Here is a 19,533-nt window from a genome sequence, read left to right as displayed (position 1 = left end):
ACTCCCAAAGCGCCAAATCCAGAACAGTGAGCAGAGATTTCTTTTATTTTCCACTCCCTACCTGCCAAATGGGACAAACATCCTTACCAGTGTCTAACATTTACCTGGAAAGTTGCAGGTGACATTTCAGCCACTCCAGCTGTCCCCTGGGTGTTCCTGCCTGCCTCTGCCAGGTTCATATGGAGCAAGCAGAAGAACTGACGTATTTACTTCCCCTTCGAGCCACTGAAGGAGTTAATTTTAATACGAATATGCAAGAATTAGAGTGTATGTGCTAGGGATTAAAGATCAGCTATTATAAATAGTCAATCTATAAGCCACCGGCCACCAGCTCGCGTTGCACTTTGACCTTATCTTTATATGTAACAGGGGAGAGCCGCTCTTAGCCCAGAGCGGGGGGGACAACGGCGCCTGCAGGAGCGGCTGGGGCAGAGCGCAGGCACCGGGGCTTTCCTCGGAGATGGAAACGCTGTATGGCAGGAATAAGGAAGAGCACCCAGAGCCCGTCAAAGCTGAGGTGCAGGGTAAGTGAAAGAAAACCTGTTGTAAAACGAGCCGCTATTTCGGTGTTTTCTGACCCGTAAAAGCTGCGACATTTCTTGACCCGAGGCAGAGCTGGAAAGGGAAACTGAGAGAGGCGCGAGGGAATTTTGTTTAAAGGACTGGTCTCAGATAATATATGTGACCCTAGCGGGGGACTTTTCTCACTCCATGAGCATTTCTGTGTACTTTTCGAAAGTCTGTTTGAACAGGACTCACTGGAGTTGGTGGTGAGGGAGAGATTTCTTCTCGGACACCCCCTCCCCCATGGCTCTGCTCACACTTTCGGTTTTCTCCTCTCTGTAAGCCTGCCCTGCCCTCCGCTCTCCCGGGGCTCCTGCGGAGGGGCTCCCAAAGCGGGGCTCCCAAAGCGGGGCTCTCCACCAGCAGCACTCCTAACCAGCAAAGCTCCGCTACAGGCTGCCACAGCGATAGAAAGAAGCTTTGGAAGATAATCCAGGAGAAACTGCGGAGTATCCTTCGGCCTGACAGTTTAAAGTGGCTCTCAGGGCTAGGGATGACACTCGACCAACCTATTCTTTTTCCCGATTGCTTTCACTTTACAGAAGACTTTTTCTCCTACAGTACAGGAGAGGTTTGTTGCTGGGAACCCCTACTTAGTAAATCTTGGCCGTGTTGTTTGCGATATGTAGTCCAAGAAATGGTAGGAATCTACCATTCCCAAGTACAAAACTTAAAGAGATTACACAACTTGCAGGGCTATGTTGCTGTTCAGTTTGGTGGTTGAATTGGAAAAGATTTTGTATCAAGTCAGACAAAGTGCTTTGTTTTAATGCCTTTGAATTATTTTATGCATTTATGGGTTGATGCCTTTCAATTTTTTTTCTCAAGATAACAACTTATTATCAAAACATTTGAAGTTATTTGCAAACAACTTATCAGACCTGAAACTATTCCTTTATTATGGAATGGTTTATTTGAACAAAGACTGCGTATTTCAGAAGGTAAAATTATACATTCAAAACATTCCTTCATTGCTAAAGAAAATAAAAGGCAACCATGACCCCTTAAAATATTTTGGTAGTCCTGAGCTCTGCCAGTATTTTGGCTCCTTGCTATTCAATATGTACACTGTAAATACCTATCACACTCCTAACATCAGCTGCAATTTAACTCATGCTCTCCTACAGCCTTGGGATTTTCTGAGATTCCGTGTTACCATAGCTAATAAATGTCCAAATATTTGGGGACTTCACTGTGTCGCCAATGTGTCCTCACACATTTCAGAAAAAAATAAGGTCCACATTTTTAAAGCTACATAAGCACTTTTGGATGCTGATTGTGTGATTTACAGAAATGCTTAATTCCCACCAAGATTAATTATCTGAAAACCTCACTAGATGACTCTTTGCTCCTTGTTTTTCATACTGAAATTGTGTCAGAAATTATGTGGAATTGCACCAGAAATTTCAGAAACTGAATTAAGTCCACAGTGCTTTAAAAGAATCTTTTTCCCAGCAAAATTATCATATATAAAAATATACTATAGTTATTGCTTTGGAGTTTCTTGTGTCGGAAAGGGAAGTAAGGTTTAGTTTTTCAGGCTATTGTAGAAAATAACAACAATAATAATGATGACTCTGATGAAAGTTCATCCATTGTGTCAACAATTTTTTTATGTACCTCATGTATTCCAGAGCTGTAACCCTAATGGAATTATGCCCTAATGATGGCTCCTCATCTCTGGAATTGCTGTGAGACAGGTTTCATGGGATTTTAAGCAACTTGGTTTATTGGACCTGCCCATGGCAGGGGTTGGAATGAGTTAATTTTTAAGGTCCATAGGAGGACATTTCTAGCTGTTGTAAAGGGGTTTTAACAAGAAAGGTGTGTCAGCATAATCGTTGTGGGGTCACAAACTAAATGATAAGGAGAAATGTAAGTTCTGAAGAACTTTTTATGCAATTCCCAGTGCAGGAATTGTGTGGAGAAGCCGTATGTGATCCTAAATGTTCCCTCAGGAGTCATATGCACAAAGAAGCAAGTCAAGCTTTTTATTTAATATCTGGTATGCCTTTGTTCATCACTTTAAACCTATTCTCTTTAAACCTATTGACATTCTTTAATTGTTATTATTCAGTGAGTCAAATGGTAGGTGATACTTTTCTTGCAGGGACTTGATGAGGAACATTTATGATTCAAATCTCAACAGCACTTACACATTTTCAGTAAAATATTCCTATACTTTATTTGTGTACAAAACACTACATTATGACTACTGTCACAAAAGCACTTCCCAAATGACACTATATTATGTGGTGTAATCTAATTAATGAAATTTTTAGTGGAATTAATTTAGCCTGAAGTCCAAGCTGATGTGCTGAAAGCCAATGCTAGTCATATAACCTATAAAATATATTTATTTCTGATAAGCTCAAGTTTTTTATGGCACAAGTAGAAGGGTTTAATTGTATCACTGTAAAATATGAATGCAGGAAGGAAAGGTCCAATTTTATTTACTTCCTGATAACAACAAATTACATTCCATCAATCTCATTTTCTTATAGTAATTTTTGATAGCAATAGTCATGCAGAATGTCACTAGTGCCACATTTTTGAGTAGGGAAAATTTTAGTTAACCCAGACTCCAATAATTATATGGTACTGCAAATCTAACACACCTACAGTCTGTCTGACTACACGAAGCCTCTGCTTTTGGGAAAACTGTCTTGGAACATCCTCCTTGCCTAAATGAATAGATACTGGTAACTCCTTTCTGTTTGTAGGGCAGTTGCCCACTTGGTTGCAAGGGATACTGCTCCGAAATGGCCCAGGGATGCACACGATAGGGGACAGCAAGTACAACCACTGGTTTGATGGCCTGGCTCTGCTGCACAGCTTTACATTTAAAAATGGTAAGTTGTTGCACATTAGATTGAAAGGAACTCAACAACCCACACTTTGGTGCCTCACGTTGCTAATTCTGCTCTGAGTTGGGTTGGAGCTGTGGGTTTTGTCTGCAGAGTGGTGTGTGAGGGGGAGCTGCTGGGGGGAGGTCTCCCCACAGAGCCCCTCATACCTCACCCTTCCCAGCAGCAGCTGGAGCATCTACAGGGCTGTTTGCAGGGAGATGTTGAATTGTCCTTTCTTCTGCAGTGCCAAATTTTAGTGCTGCTGTCACCCCAGCACAGCACAAACCACAAAACCCAGCTCGGGGCAGGTCGCTGCAGGGCAGCCTTTGCCTTCCAGCCAGGGCAAGAAAGCCTCTGCTGTTTGGAGCAGAGCAGCCACAAGTTCTGCTGTGCCCAGAGGCTGTCCTGCTGCTGATGCACAGGCCAGCTTCAGAGAGCACCAGCTTTCCCCATCAGGGATTTGGTTGCAGCTATAACAGCTGCCAGGAGGGAGCTGTGACACTGTGGGAAACTGGGCCACTGTGTCACTTCACATGTCAAACCTCAGTATATTTGACACCCTACAGTCCCTCCTCCTGCTTGTCATCCTTATGGAGGAAAAACAGGCAGCTATCTACCTCAAACAATTTAATTTATTTTTTTTTCAGTTAAAACATTTTTCACCCATTGAGCTGTTTCACAGTGGGAGACAGGAAGGTTTACACCTGGATTCTTGTGGCAAAAAATATATGTCTATTAAAACAAGTGGGATTTACTCTTGTTATCCTCTAATCCTTGTGTTTACTTTTTAGTTCCTGTTTCTGTGATTGGAAGCATTTAATGTTATTGCAGGATCTCTACCCTGTCCAGCTCTACATCCTTAACAAAATAACCTATAAAGAAATAATCGGTGTCTTTTAAATTGCCAGTATACCTTACTTACCTAAAGCAAACAGAGCTCAGTTCAAGTATAGTGATTCATTAAACTGATTCCTTCAAGCAGTCTGTTACACTCATAACTAAATTTTGCCAATACAGGAGATTTCTCACCACCCATAAATGGACTGTATAATTAATAATTTTTGCACACATTGTTTTATTTTCTGGAACAGTTTATCCAAAGCCCTCCTTTCCCTCAGAAGTTCCCCAGTGTTAGTGGTGCAAATCAGGGAATCTTGACAAATTGTTACCAATATCAGCAGCCATAAAGCCTTTAAAACAAGGAGTTGAGGACATTGTTGGTTTCATTCCAAATTATTGTTGGCTAAAGGACAGCCGCTTGAGAAACTCTGTCTCTACCTGTGCTAATTTTTTGTTGGTGCAAGTATAAAATGTGATTGAAACCTGTTTGTTCTTCCTCAGGTGAAGTTTACTACAGAAGTAAATATCTCCGAAGTGACACGTACAACTGCAACATAGAAGCAAACAGAATAGTGGTGTCTGAGTTTGGGACTATGGCTTATCCAGATCCATGCAAAAACATATTCGCCAAGTAAGCAATGCTTTTCCCAACAAGATTCTTTTATTTCTCTCTTCAGCACAGATATCTTCCTGTTTACCCTTGACACATATGTGCAAATACAATAGTTGATCTGCAAATTTACAATTGCTGAATATTGAAAAGGCTAAGAGATATGTACTGCCTATGGATTAGCCTAAGGCAAATATTTTAAATTCATTTATCGCCATTACTTGCTGCTTTATTCAGTAACACAAGTAAATTATACAAAAAACAAACATTTTCTTTCTCCAGTGTTAGTGAAACATTTTGATACTGTGTAAGGGGGAAGCAGCAAGGAAGAAAAAGATTTAGAGATGGGGAGAGTAGTAATACAAAGTCTATTCAACAAAAAAAAAACCAACAAAACAAAACAGAGAAGCATCAATAACTACAAAAAAAACCAGAAAAACTTTTTGACTAAAGATAGTTTAGCAGAAAGGTGAGGTGTAGGCCATCGTATTATCCTTGGTTTTGTAAAATTTGCTTTAGAAATTCACTAACAAGGGCAAATAAGTCACCCTTCTCTCCTTCTTGTCACTGAACTACCTCCAGTGACCTCAAACTTGATATTTGGTAAGGACACATACACAGACAGTTATTGCAAAAGAGCTGGTATGTTGTAAGTTGTTCCCCTGAAATTAGATTTTCTTCCCTCTTCCAATAGCAATAAAGACTGACATTTTAAGTTCAAAAGGAATATAGCAACTTTGTCTCAGCTTCTAGTGACTATGATGAAATCATATACTGATAAAGAAAACTGTCAAGACTATGTGAAGTTCAATCTTCTTTGAAATCATAATTGTGATACAGAATAAGACTGGGATCAAAATTATTCCATTGAGGAGTATATGAATCCATCTATTTTATGAAGGCACACACTGAAAAACCTGCCAGCATTTAGGTACCAGCATTTCCCAAGATAGGCACAGGAGAGTGTGTAATTAGCCCATCCTGATAAACCAGTGCATGTCCTTGAGCTAACAGCAGGAATGGGCCTGGATGCCCATTTGTGTGTGCAAAACAAGTTACTTGCATGTCCTTAACCTCAGTCAGGCCAAGGGCATCTCCTCTGTTTCCCACCCTTCCCAGGGAGCTGCCGGGAGTGGCACAGCAAGGAGAGGCAGCCCCAGGTCCGTGGCACGGCAGGGTCACTTGTGCTCCATGTGGGGGAAAGGCAGCTCCAGCTCCGTGGCTCTAATGAAATTTCCCTCTGGACAGGGCATTCTCCTATTTGTCTCACACCATTCCTGAGTTCACAGACAACTGTCTGATCAACATCATGAAAGCTGGGGATGATTTTTATGCTACTGGTGAGACTAACTTCATCAGGAAAATTAATCCACAGACTCTGGAGACACTGGAGAAGGTACAAACCACCATCTGTCACTCTGGTTCCTTGTCTGCTGATGAATAAATTTCAGATTGACTCATAAGGATCCTTTAACATGTTCAGGATACAAAATACTTTTCTTCTACTGTGGCTTTACTTTTGAAATTGTGGTAAAGTGAAATAGTGAAGATATCAAAAGATACCTTTTAAGAACTCCTGAGTTCAAATTTAAATCCTGTTTAGTTTGGGAAAAACTGGGATTTGAGTGATTTCACTTGTACATAATCTGGGAAGGTTGCAGGAATAATAGCACAGTTACATGATTATTTTGGATGATTGCCATTATTATGTATCTGTAGTTATAAAATTATTTACATAATTTAAAAATTAGTAGGTCAGTTATATGACTACTTTTCAAGGACCTTATGTAAGATATTATTTAATTATTAAAATGAGAACTTGAGATATTGAAATATATACAAGGTGTTTTTTTTTCTAGCCCACACTACAGCTTGAGTATAATTTCCAGACTTTAGATAAAATAGGTTTTTTTCTCCAGCAGATTGCCAGATAGCGCTGTTAAATAAGGTGCTTTCAGGGTGAAATGGGAATTTGCAGAATAACTTGCTTGGCTAATCCACCCTGATGTTATGTGATTTCAATGGAGAGGTGGCTGTAATTCAGATTCTGTAACTTGTTTTAGCCTTGAATAAGGAAATAATTTGAATACCTACACAAGTAATTTGGTTTAATTATTTAAATTTCAAAACCATTTGCAAATGGGGTGCCAATGTAAGGCTGCCCAGGCTAAAAATCTGGTGGTTTTGTGGTGTTAACTGAGATCAATTTTCATTCTCTTACACATCTCTCAAATCTCTTATTGTATCATTTTCCAGGTAGACTACAACAAATATGTAGCTGTAAATTTGGCAACTTCTCACCCACACTATGACAGTGCTGGAAATGTTCTCAACATGGGCACTTCAATAGTTGACAAAGGGAAGACAAAATACCTTCTATTTAAGATTCCTTCCTCTGTACCAGGTAAAATATATCTGTTATTGGTATTTTATAGAAACTTGTTAGCAATTTCTTTTCTTCAAAGGGCAAGGGTGGTGATACAGCTGTTTTAGTAACCAATGATGTTCATTTTCTTAATTTCAACTTATTGTGAACTTCATATTAAATGCTTAGCCTGTCTGGGCATGTGCTGTTACAAAGGCTCTTCTTGAGTACTGTGTAAACAGGGTGTTTCAGTAGGAAGAACCTTACTTTTAGATGAAGACTCTAAAACAATTTTGTCTATAGGGCAGTACATATAATTTGAAGTTGTAAATTTTAATTTCTTTGTAAATGAAAATTCTCTTGAAATGCTGATACTATGATTATGGGGAAGCATGATACCAAATAAAACCTAATATAGAGTTAATTCCTCTCTAACCTGGCCAATACTGGCCCTTGCTGAAATGCTGCCCATTATTCACAGAGCAGACCCCCCCTCTTTTTCTGTCTTTTTTGGTGTGTGTTGTTGAAAATCAGCTGCTATTGTGTTTCCTGTCCCCTCCTGAACAATCAAGAGGCCTCCCACAGCTGAAAGACCAGTTGGCAATTTCTAGCTGGGGCTCAAATTTGGAAACAGCTCCTTAGAAGTTAAAAAATACAGGGGCATTTGAACCTCTTTTTAAAGCTGCTGATTTAATTAAACATATTTCCCCTCCATGCTGGAACTTCTGAAGACAGTAATCAGTGGAATCAAATGCCAAGACAAGGGGGCTATGCCTGAATGGATCCAGCAGTGTGATTTCACTGTGTTGCTTCCTGCATGCAAAGTTCTATGTTAATTATAAAGTTAACACTTTCTTAACAGGAAAATGCAAATAAAACTGAGAGGAACCAGTTCTTCCCTGCCTGGGAGAAATCCAAGCACAAGTTTGGAATGAAATTTATTAGAAATATGATTTTAATTTTTATAATTTATCTTCAGAACAAGAAAAGAAGAAATCTTGTTTCAAGCACCTGGAAGTGGTTTGCTCCATCCCTTCTCGCTCTCTGCTCCACCCCAGCTACTACCACAGCTTTGGAATCACAGAGAATTACATTATCTTCATAGAGCAGCCCTTCAGACTGGATATTCTCAAAATGGCAACTGCTTACATCCGAGGTGTGAGCTGGGCTTCCTGCCTTGCCTTTAGTAAGGATGACAAGGTACTTTTCCTGCTGCTGAGCAATGGAGTCAGGCAGGCCAGTCACCTATTCCACACTACTCGTTTTTCATCTGGTTCATTTATTTCAGTAGTCACCCTTTCTTTTTCAAACCTTGACTTTCACATTGCACAGTTTTTTTAGAAGCTGTATGTTTTAGAATACTGTCTCCCATATCCTGAAATTTCTCAATATATTTATTTCTCAATAAATATCTGATGCTGAAGCTCATGAGAGAGAGGATAGCTTGGCATTGCTAGAAATACTGTGTGCTAGCACAGAAATTCCAATCTGCACTAGCATCCGAGACAGATCCAGTTGCTCCTGGTCCAAACAAAATTCTGTCTGTGGTGGGTGAGATCTGCTCCAGATGCATTGCATGTGCTGGAGAGCCAGACTAGTGGAAAAGTCTGCACTGAACAAAAGAAGAGTCTTCCACTGTGGAAACTGAGGGAAAAACTGTTTTCTGAGGCTCTTATTTCCACATGCTCTGGGCATAAAAACATGTGACTTGCTGAGGTATAGGGCACCAGCATCACAGAAACTCTCAACCAAGGCAGATTTATTTCACTTAAAAAGAGAGCAGGGCATCTTCCATTTTTTTTTGAAAACTCCAATCCTCAGCCTATACCAAATAGTAATTTGCAACAGTAAAGTGAGCTTGAAGCTGTTCCACACTCATTTGGCTGCTGTGTTTTCTTCAGGTTGGAACCCCTTGTCTCCTAGCAGCAAATTCTGAGTTCTTAATATCGTTTAGCACAAATAGACAGTGATTTGAATGCTGATGGTTACCGTTAGGAAACAATTTTCTAAATAACTATTTTCTGATTCTGAATGGTTTTACATAATGTTTTCTCTCTTTCAGACTTGGTTTCACTTTATAGACAGGAAGACTAAAAAAGAAGTATCCACCAAGTTTTACACCGATGCTCTGGTGTTTTTTCACCATATAAATGCTTATGAAGAGGATGGCCACATAATTTTTGATATTATTGCCTATAAAGACAATAGCTTGTATGATATGTTTTATTTAAAAAACCTGGGTAAAGATTTTGAAGAGTGCACCAAACTTACCTCCATACCAACCTGCAAAAGATTTGTGGTTCCTCTGCAGTATGACAAGGTAAAAAGGAAATTAATTTTTAACCTGTTCTTTGATCAGTAATTTAAAATACATCAGTGTGAATAATGGGTGTATTATTAGTTGCCAGCCCTTATGTGCAAATTTCTGATTCTGTGATACCCAAAGTGTGCAGGAGGTTTGGGTTTTGTATGTCCAGTGGGCAGCTGGACATGGTTGTGGGGATCCTGGTTCTAACACCATCCACTCTGAAGAACAGGGCTGTGAAGAACATGTCATTTTCTTCCCAATGAGATTATTTGTTAAATGCCATCAAACAATAGAAGCAGATATACCCACTTGGCTTTCAACTGCAAGGGTGTGCACGAGGTTTTGCACAATCCGTTTCTTACACTTCACTGGAAGCCCAGGTACAATACATGCATGCTCCCAGCTGTTGCAATGGTTCAATTAAAACTAGAAGATTTCCATTTCAGTGGGATATATAGCAAGAAGAGAAAAGATTTTATCTTTCAGTTTAATTTAAAGCATCACTTTACATCACTCTTTGCAGGGAAGATTTTATGCTGCCCAGCAACTTGGGCAAGTTTCTGCCTGATACCTTTGGAATGGATATTACTTTTTCTTTCTACATCCTAGAACCTTGCTGCTCTGTTCTTGTCTCAGAAACAGCTCTGCAACAATGACAAAGGATGTGTAGGATCACACCAGATGTTCTGTAATCTTAAGAATTCAGCAGTAGGATTTTACAGAGTATATTACACCTATTTTTGCACTTGATTTTTAGCAGATGCAAAAACTTAACCTTGGTGACTTTCAGTGATAATTTGACATGCTGTTCCTTGAAACCCATCTTCATTTATTAAATTCTCAAATTTATGGTACTTCTGGACCACAGCCATGTGTATCTAAACATTTCTAAGGACTTAGTGTGACTAAATATAATTATTCTATGTTATATTAAAATACTCTGAGTGCAACAAGATTTCTAATGAAAACACCTCAGAATCTAAAATGCCATAAGAAGGATCTTCTTGACGCTTATTTGTTTAATCCCAAAATCGTTAATATTAATATCAAACCTGATGAAAAATCTAACTTAGAAGCATATTTTTAGAGATCCATGACTTTTCCAGCATTTGTCTCTTTCAGGATGCTGTACTGGATTCTAATTTAGTCACACTTCCCTCTACTGCAACTGCTGTAAAGGAGAAAGATGGAAACATCTATTGCCAGCCTGAAATACTATGTGAAGGTGAGACACATACTTTAAATATCTGATGCTACATCAGTTTTGTATTAATACAGGATTCCAAGTCCAATCTTGCAGCTATTAATATGGCTTGCAAATCCACTTGTTAAAAGTGTAATTTTAGTTAAATAAGTCTGTTATAAGTAGTACTTCAAGTTTAGCTGCATTTTATAAAGATTGCCTTTGAAAGAGGATTTTTAACCTTTTATCTGGGGATAATAACAGGAATATATAAATACATAATTACCTAAGGTGAAAATAATTTCTCACAATGATAGCCTCCAATTCTATCCCAGTTGTTCATGTTATGTATTTATAAAGAAAGAAAAAAAGCCCAAACCAGAAAAAACCTCATAAATTCCAGTCTAATGAATCCCTAAGAATGAAAAATTGTTGCCTTTTGAACTAACAGTCCTAGCTTACTTATGTTAATACCCATCTCCAGATTCTTAGAAATTCAGACATTCTAAGTCTATACAACACCTTTATTACGTAGGTTCAAGGTTTTTTACAGGGCAAACCTTCCTGAAGATTGGTGTTTCTATATAGATGTACTTTTGAGGTTTTCCCTTGTCTTGTTCCTAAGTCTTGAACTTTATTTTATGCAGGGATAGAACTGCCTCGCATCAACTATGACTATAATGGCAAAAAATACAAATATGTCTTTGCCACAAAAGTCCAGTGGAGTCCAGTTCCTACAGAGGTATAATTAACATTTACAAAGTCAGTGTTTTCCCATTGGTGGGTCATTCACATGCAAAGAAACATGGAATTCCTAAATTCTTATAAGGATAAGTTCATATTGTACCATTTCCCTCATAAAGTATTCATAAGCTCAGGCTTCTTACTCCAGCTTTATATTTTGTGAAAGTCTTTTGAATAGTTACAGAGACCCTCACTTTTCTGCTAAATTGGGCTGAACTTCCTGTGATGTGCCAGGAACTACAAAGGAGAGAGTAGGAAAAAGAAGTATTATTCACATGTATATATTTAATATTTTAATATAATATGATGCCAGGAGACAGCCTGAAGTACAAATAGATTAAAAGGAAAAGTATTTAGATATAAATGTACAAGTATTATACAGTCAAACTCACTCTTTACAGTTCTTGTTCTGTGACTACAAGGCACCACAAACTGAAGTCACTGTTGGCTCTTGCATAAAATTACCACAACTCATTACAAAATAAAGCTGGATTTCTGCATGATGCAAGAAAATTTATTGCAGCACATCTGACAATAACTCAAACAAATCTGCAAGTTCATGATTTACAGTTTAGATAATCTCTGTTTGACTCAAAGATAATAAAAAAAAGCTCGTAGGAGGATCTTTTTCACATCAGGTGCAGTTTAATGAATGCAAACACAACAACCTAATCCTTAGGTAAAGTCTGTCAGTGAAAGTGGTGTCATCTTGGCTAGAAGACAGAATTCTTTCTAATTCTCTCAAGTAATTTGAATAGTTTCACTTTTATATAAATGTATTTTTTGGCCAAATATCAAAATGGAAAAGAATAGCACTTCATCTCTATGGGTAGAGAAAAAGCCTTAATGGAATTGAACTGAAAATTCCAGGCATCCCCTCTGGCCATTGGTTTGGCCACTCAGTGGGATGAAAACCCACACTCTGTTCCTTCAGTAAACACCAGTATCTGCCTCACTGGTTTAATCTTTACACATCACTAGGAACATCCTTTCTTCTGGCATATGTGCCCTACTGCAATAGAAGGCTGTGACGAATATGGAAGGAGCAATAAAAGGAAAAAGAACTCACAGGATTAGAAAACGGCGAGTTTAAATCCTGTTTTCGGCTTTACTACTGAATCTCAGTGAATTAGAACAAGTCTCTTAAATATTCTATATCTTGGACTCTCTGCAGTGAGGGGTCTTACTTACAGTGAAGGGTCTCTTGTGACCTGTTAGCATTTCAAAACTATTAAACACCCATAAATGAAAGGTGCACTTGTAATCTAATGAAATGAAATTAAAAGAACATTGTGTGATTATGCAGCCATGAAATGGGACTCCAAAATTTAACATTTTCCATGTTTTTTTTCTCATGATGATACCTGCCTTAACTCTTAGAATTGGTCCCCTCTGCCAGCAATCTGTTCATGTTGTACCTTTGGAAAAAGTCACTATCAGGGTCTCTGACATTTTTGTTTTCTTGTCACAACCATTTAGATTGCAAAATTTAACACCCAGACAAAGGAAATGCTCCACTGGGGACAGGATGACTGCTGGCCATCCGAGCCTGTCTTTGTTCCCAGCCCTGATGCAAAAGAAGAGGATGATGGTAAAATAATGACAATGTTCTGAAAGCTGGGGTTACACGAGTTTTATATTAAATCTTGCAAGTTTCAATATTCTTAGTCAAGAAAGTTGGGTTGATGCTTCCACTTTGAGATGGGGTTATCTTTTCTGCTTAGTGAAACTTTTATATGTTTCTAATTCCTCATTTGTATGTCACAGGGGTTGTTCTGACTTGTGTTGTGAAGACTGATCCAAAGGATCCACCCTTCCTACTTATCTTGGATGCTAAAACATTCACAGAGCTGGGTCGAGCCACAGTAAATGTGGAAATGCATATGGACCTGCACGGAATGTTTATACCACAGCAAGACAAGAAAACTGAGACTGAGTAAAATCTATTTTGTTGTATTACACAGATGACATAACCTTCTACTGAATGTGGAATAGTATCCTTCAGGAACAGCCTTCTCTTATGATAAGAAATGATATCTTAAGATAAGAATTATGATTATAACCTCCTCAATATCTACATATAATCTCTTAAAAGTGAGAGAAATTACTTTTTTACAAATTAGGTATATCACTATTCCAAAATAATAATTATCAATATGAAGTGCTAATGTTGAATACAGCTTGTGGGGCAAGGAATAGGAGACAAAGGTAACAAGAAATGTTTTATTTGAGTAGAACAAAGCTTTCTGAGCAAATGAAGTACTGTATTCATAGGGTGAGACATGACATGAGTCACACATGCCTGCAGGTCATGTAACTTCCATGGGCTGTTGCAAGACTGCAGCTGACAATGAAAGTTTTCTCCTGCCAGAAAACCTCATGTTAAATTATCTACCATGATACCAATAATTCATGGCAATGTATTCTCTTGGTGCTTGATTTCTTAAACTCTACCATAACCAAAGTATTATGCTGAGGTGCTACATTTTTCTTATCCAGTACCTTACCTCCCCCCACCCTGCTTTTCTAATAATTTCATGGTGTATTTTTTGCTTTTATGTTGACAAAACCAGGTAACTTTATTGAAATAGAGTACATGGTTACATGTAGCATTCAATTATACTTTAGTGACATTCAATCTTAAGCAGTTTGTATTTAAGTCAGTTTTCCTTGGGCAAGATATCTTCCATGGCATTTCATGTAATTAGATGATTACATTGTGTAAAAGATAAGAAGAATTGTAGATTTGCTATTGCCACTAGTTTCTGTTAATAGCAGTATGTATGTGAACAAGGGCAGTGTATTTCTAGCAGAACTCAGACACACATGTGCAACAAATAGTTTAGGGAAAGAGTGAAAGATCTAATTTAGGCCTCATCTGAACCCCACAGTAGCTGAAACTAGAAGAAGCAGTTATTGCCATAACTAAGCATTTGCCTTATGTTTGCTTAGGAGCAACCATGTTCTCACGTGTTTATCCTTGCCTGTACCAGATGCTTCTTAATGAAAGTGCACAACTCTCACTCACAGTCACAATTAAAAAGCACATTTTAACATAAAGTTCAAGTGCCAAGCACAGTGTGACTGGTTGTATTACAGAAATGGCATTTCTTACCCCCCTGAATATATTCCTGATTTGAGATATTGACTTTTCTTTAAATGAGAGCTTTTTTGCTTTCGGTTGTATTTTCTCATTGTAGATTTCTTTGCTATTGGAGGCATCTTTATTGATGGAGAAAACCAGGTGCACATCCATCCATTCTGGGTGTTCATCTGGTCTATCTGTATCACCACACAACTCAGGTACCTCTCACTTTGACAGACGCTTTCCCTCAGTGCCTGTGCTGCTCACAAGAGCTTCACAGGAAGGAAACAGGATGAAATTGTTGTCATTTACTACCTCCCCACCACATGAGAATCTGTGTTTGGTGACCTGTTTGTGATTACCTAAGGTGTCTGTGGCAGAGCAGGAACTGAACCAACATCATCCATAGTTCCTGTCTGCTATGTAACAACCAGACCTCTGTTCCTCTGCTTAAGTCTTTGCACTTTGTTAGGATATACAGGCTACTTTTAATGTAAAAAAAACACCAACACTGTGATAACATCTAGTTAAAATATGCAGGTTTGGGCATTCAAATGTTTACATGTTCCATAAAATGGAAATAAACACTTCAGTAAGGTGTGTCTGCAGAAATAGTCACTTTTAATGTTTTCAAGGCATATTACCATTAGTATTTGATAGAACTTTATCTTCTAAAGAAAAAAATTAATTCCATTTTTGTAAAGAATATGGAACCACTACTGGAAGAGAAGACTGACTCATGATATTGGCAAAAGACATCAGCTCTGGGGTTGTTTCTTTTCATACAAAAATGTTTGGATTTAACAAATGTCCACAAGTACATTTCTAGAATTACAAGGTAGCAATGAATCTAAAGTCTAACCATTGTTACAGATTTCCTTCTAAGAGTTTGTCTCCAGAATTTCTTCTGTAGTACTCACAGGATTGTTTTTGGATGATAATGGGTTTGGATACAGGAGTTTCTTAACTTCTGAGGAGATAATTTTTACTGGTAGAGATGACAGGATAAGGGATACATTCATCATAAAAACAACCTGTAGTCTAAGAAAGCAAATGTGTTATTTACATTAATGCAGAAATAATGCAGAGAACAAATGATAAGAACTTGTCTTGGGTATGATTTTTTAAATGAGATGTGCCATATTCCCTTGGTCAGTACTACACAGGATTTGATTAGCATTAAGTTTATAGTTAACCTAAGGAGAAAAACAGTGATGTAAATCCGCATTTGCTAATCCCAGTATCCTCCTGCAGCAGAGACAATAGAAATAAAGCCATACAGCTAATCACAAATTTGTTCAAGAATGTTTTTAGCGGCTGAAATACCAATCTGATGAAACATTTACCCTGAATATGGTAACACATTATCATTTCCAGGCTGACAGAAGCAAGGGGAAATGCAGATATGCTTTGCCAAGTGGCTGCAAGGCTCATAGGGTTTTTTTGATGTGGTAACATGGCATGTGGTAATGTCATTTGGTTTGCTTCTGACACCCTTCACTGTGGATGAAATCTCAAAGGCCAGAAAGATTTGATTCTTCCTTTGCACCAATTTAAGTCATAAATTAGCCTGACAAAATTTATGGAATTATTATAATGATAGCTTAACACAAATCTAGATGTAGTGACTGCAAATAAAAAATGGTAAAGATAAGTACCTCCATTAAAAAAAAAAACCATAGTTGAGTGAATCATGCCACGGGTATGCATACATATAATTAATTACTGCAGAGATGCTACAAATGGACCTTGATAGAGTGGTTTGGTTTGTTGCTGTTTTGGTTTGGGGTTGTTTTTTGTTCGGTTTTTTTTGTTAATCATTTCATTAAATTGAACAAATAACAAGGTATAACAATGAATTTGTTCTCTGGAACTGGATATTATCTTGTCCCATTGCCCCACATAGGCAGCAGGAGGAAGCAAAACAGTGTTTACAAGGAGGTGTTAAAAACCAGAAATGTGACAATGTTTCCTCTGTAACAACCTGTGCAGGTGGCAGGGAAATACACCGGTGTCTGTTCAATAATCAGGCCACTCAATGACAGCTTTTGCAATAATTTAAACCACTGCTCCCTTGGGTCTGCAATTACCTGACTATTAATGACAAGCAAAATACATCTTCCCCTGCAGCCAAGGAGCAGTGTGCTCTCTACCTTCATTACCCTCAAAGAGAGCTGAGAATGTGTCCTCTGGATCCTCAACCGACACCTGACATCCTGGATAATTACAGCCAAGCAAGACAAAGTGGCCTTCTAATCTTTGTAAATGGCTATGTACGACAACAAGTGTTGCAGAGCCACAGGTGTTTCCTGCACACTGCTGTGGGGTTGGGCCTCTGTCCTACTTCCTCTGCTTCTAAAACTCTTGTTCAGAGCTGCACAACAAACCTGCAGCACAGTGCTCCTCCCTGTGAGCCCTCTCCAGTCAGGGAGCACTTCAGCAAGGGTTCAGCTGTAAAGCCTGGCTCCAACAGGGCTGAGCATACTCTTCACCTGGGTGCAGGGTTTGGACTGCTGGCTGTGTGAGGATGTCCCAGCTGCAGTCTCCATCTGCAGAACAAACCATCATTATGTCCAGCTTGGAAAGAACAAGGCTGCCTTTGTGAAGGCATTATTTTCTCCTCCCTACAGGGTCACTTCCAGATACCCTAATTAATTTTCCAAGTAGGTAATTCTCTTACTTTTCCTTGTGCCTACACCGCTAACATTCACCTCCAGCTCATGTAAGGGAACAAATAAATAAATAAATTCTAAAAGGCCAGTTTTACAGGAGGATCAATTAGATTGGGAAAGACCTCTGTGATCATCGAGTCCAACCTGTAACCAAACACCACCGTGTCACCAAGACCATGGCACCGAGTGCCACTTCCAGGCTTTTCCTTAAACATCTCCACGGATGGTGATTTCACCATTTCCCTGGGCAGCCCGTTCCGATGTCCGATTACCCTTTTTGGGAAGAAATTTCTCCTAATGTCCAACCTAAACCTCCCCTGGTGCAGCTTAGGGCTATTTCCTCTTGTCCTGTCGCTGGTTGCCAGGACAAGAGTGTGACCGCCCCCGCTGCTCCATCCTCCTGCCAGGGAGTCGTGGACAGCGAGAAGGTCCCCGCTGAGCCTCCTTTTCTCCAGGCTGAGCCCCTCCAGCTCCCTCCTGGTGCTCCAGCCCCTTCCCCAGCTCCGTTCCCTTCTCTGGACCTCCTTTAGTGACATTCCAAAGCCGTGAGGCGACAAAGCCGAGATTTCCGCGGGCCGCCCCCGCCCCGCCCGCGGAGGGGCCGCGGTGCCCGAGGGCCGCCGGGCCGGGCCGCCCCCGCGGGGCGGCGCGGGGAGATGATGCCGGGAGATGATGTCAGCGGCGGGCGGGCGCTCAGCCATGGTGTGAGGGCAGGGACTGAGCCGGCCCGGCCCGGCCCGGCTCGGCGGCGGCAGCAGCACCATGTCGGGCCCGAGCGCCGTGTCGGACCCGCAGCACCCGGCGCGGCTGCTGCGGGCGCTCAGCTCCTTCCGGGAGGAGACGCGGTTCTGCGACGCGCACCTGGTGCTGGAGGGCGAGGAGATCCCGGTGCAGAAGAACATCCTGGCGGCCGCCAGCCCCTACATCAGGTACGGCCGGGCCCGCAGCCCCCGGGGGCCGCTCGGAGGGGCCGCGCTCCGGGGAGCGGGGCCCGGGTTATGTAAGGAGCGGGATCCGCGGCGTGTGAGGACGAAGGAGTCAGGGAAGGCCGGCGGGGAAGTCTGCGGACCCTGGGTGCGCCTCGGCCCGGAGCTGGCCCGAGCGCTCAGGGAGGGTGTGGAGTGTCCCTCTCCAGAGCCATTCAAACCGCAGCTGGACGCGATCCTGTGTCACCTGCTCCAGGTGACCCTGCCAGAGGAGCAGGACCGGATGATCTCCGGAGGTCCCTTCCAACACCAGCTACTCTGTGATTCTGTGGGAGCAGCTGCTGGGCCACCTCCTTCCCTCCTTCCCTCCTTTCCTGCCTCCGGCCGGTGCCGCCCGGCCCCTCCGCAGGAGCCGTCGTGTTCTCGGCATCACACCGCTGCTTTTTCCAGCTCTGAGGGGCTGTCACCCACCAGGGGAAAAAATCCCCCCCCAACAACTTTATTGCTGCCAAGAGCCTGATGTGAACAAGTAACCTCCAAAGGATGAGCTGTGAGGATGGTGAGGGAGGTGTCCGGCCGAGGGGCAGCATCCCAGGGGCATTGTGAGGTGCTGCTGGGCTGTGTGTGTCCCTCGGCCGCACCGAGTCAGCATTTCAGCATCATTTTTTTTCTTCTTAATGCCTTTTAGCAAGACAGGGCTCCAGGTGGTGGTCATGGGTTCTGAAGTACATTGGCTTCTAAATTAAGAAATAAAAATACAAATGGGTTTGTCTCCCCATCACTTGTGCCCCCCTCATCCAGGAACATCACTTGGAAATTGCCAGAGGGACAAAGCCTGGCTGTGCCAGGATGGCTGGCAGCTCTTGGCAGGGGTGTCACCAGCATGTGCAGGCAGAACTGTGCCACTTGACAGCGAGTACTGGGGAGGACGAGCTGCATTAGCACAGTCATGGTTTCCGAGGTGCCTGGGAAGCAGCTGCTCCTGGGCTGTGTGTGCAGGGAAACCCAGGTCATGGAAATCCTGCTGACACCAGTTTGACCCCATCACACTCAATGCTGACAAGTCCAGTGACATCAGGTGAAAATAATATACCCTCTGTGAGATGTTATGGTACATATCTGCATGCCAGAGAGGGTAAACAAAACGTACAAGTGGTTAATTTCAAAGCGTTTTTAAGTCCACTCATTTGCAGGTAATAAAGGCATTTGTTTTGTCTTCATGTATAAAGTAGGGGCAGACCTTCAGTACCATTTAAACACAAGATTAGCATAAATCCGGTAGCAGACTTTTTGTACTGTTTGGACATTTCTTCCAGCTGCTGCTTCCTGTGAAGTTGTCATAAAATTTGCATTTTTTGCTAGGTGAGGATAGGGATTCTTTATGCTA

The 19,533-nt window shown here is 40.9% G+C and overlaps 2 protein-coding genes across 3 annotated transcripts in view; both read left to right on the top strand.

Moving 5' to 3' along the window:
* Positions 1–345: 345 nt before the first annotated feature.
* On the top strand, positions 346–16,407 carry BCO1 (beta-carotene oxygenase 1). Of its 2 annotated transcripts, none has more exons than XM_014257152.2 (11): positions 346–524; positions 3,293–3,416; positions 4,755–4,884; positions 6,112–6,259; positions 7,120–7,267; positions 8,208–8,428; positions 9,291–9,548; positions 10,659–10,761; positions 11,367–11,461; positions 12,943–13,054; positions 13,231–16,407. In XM_014257152.2, the coding sequence occupies exons 1-11, from the start codon at positions 474–476 to the stop codon at positions 13,401–13,403; spliced, it is 1,563 nt and encodes a 520-aa protein (XP_014112627.1). In that variant the 5' UTR covers positions 346–473; the 3' UTR covers positions 13,404–16,407. The 2 variants fall into 2 exon arrangements, with proteins under 2 accessions (XP_014112627.1, XP_005528239.1); XM_005528182.3 differs by having other exon boundaries at positions 379–524; positions 3,288–3,416.
* Positions 16,408–17,978: 1,571 nt separating this feature from the next.
* GAN (gigaxonin) overlaps positions 17,979–19,533 on the top strand; it is a 39,991-nt gene continuing 38,436 nt past the window's right edge. Inside the window, exon 1 of the mRNA XM_088062153.1 lies at positions 17,979–18,149. Within this exon, the coding sequence (XP_087918279.1) occupies positions 17,983–18,149 (167 nt within the window). The 5' untranslated portion in view covers positions 17,979–17,982. The remainder of the gene's footprint in view (positions 18,150–19,533) is intronic.

Source organism: Pseudopodoces humilis, chromosome 14 (assembly GCF_049639895.1).
Source record: "Pseudopodoces humilis isolate 2021_Gansu_Grassland_sample_001 chromosome 14, ASM4963989v1, whole genome shotgun sequence".
NCBI classification, from domain to species: Eukaryota; Metazoa; Chordata; class Aves; order Passeriformes; family Paridae; genus Pseudopodoces; species Pseudopodoces humilis.
The sequence above is the reverse complement of the archived record's forward strand: the minus strand, read 5'-3'. Positions and strand labels throughout refer to the sequence as shown.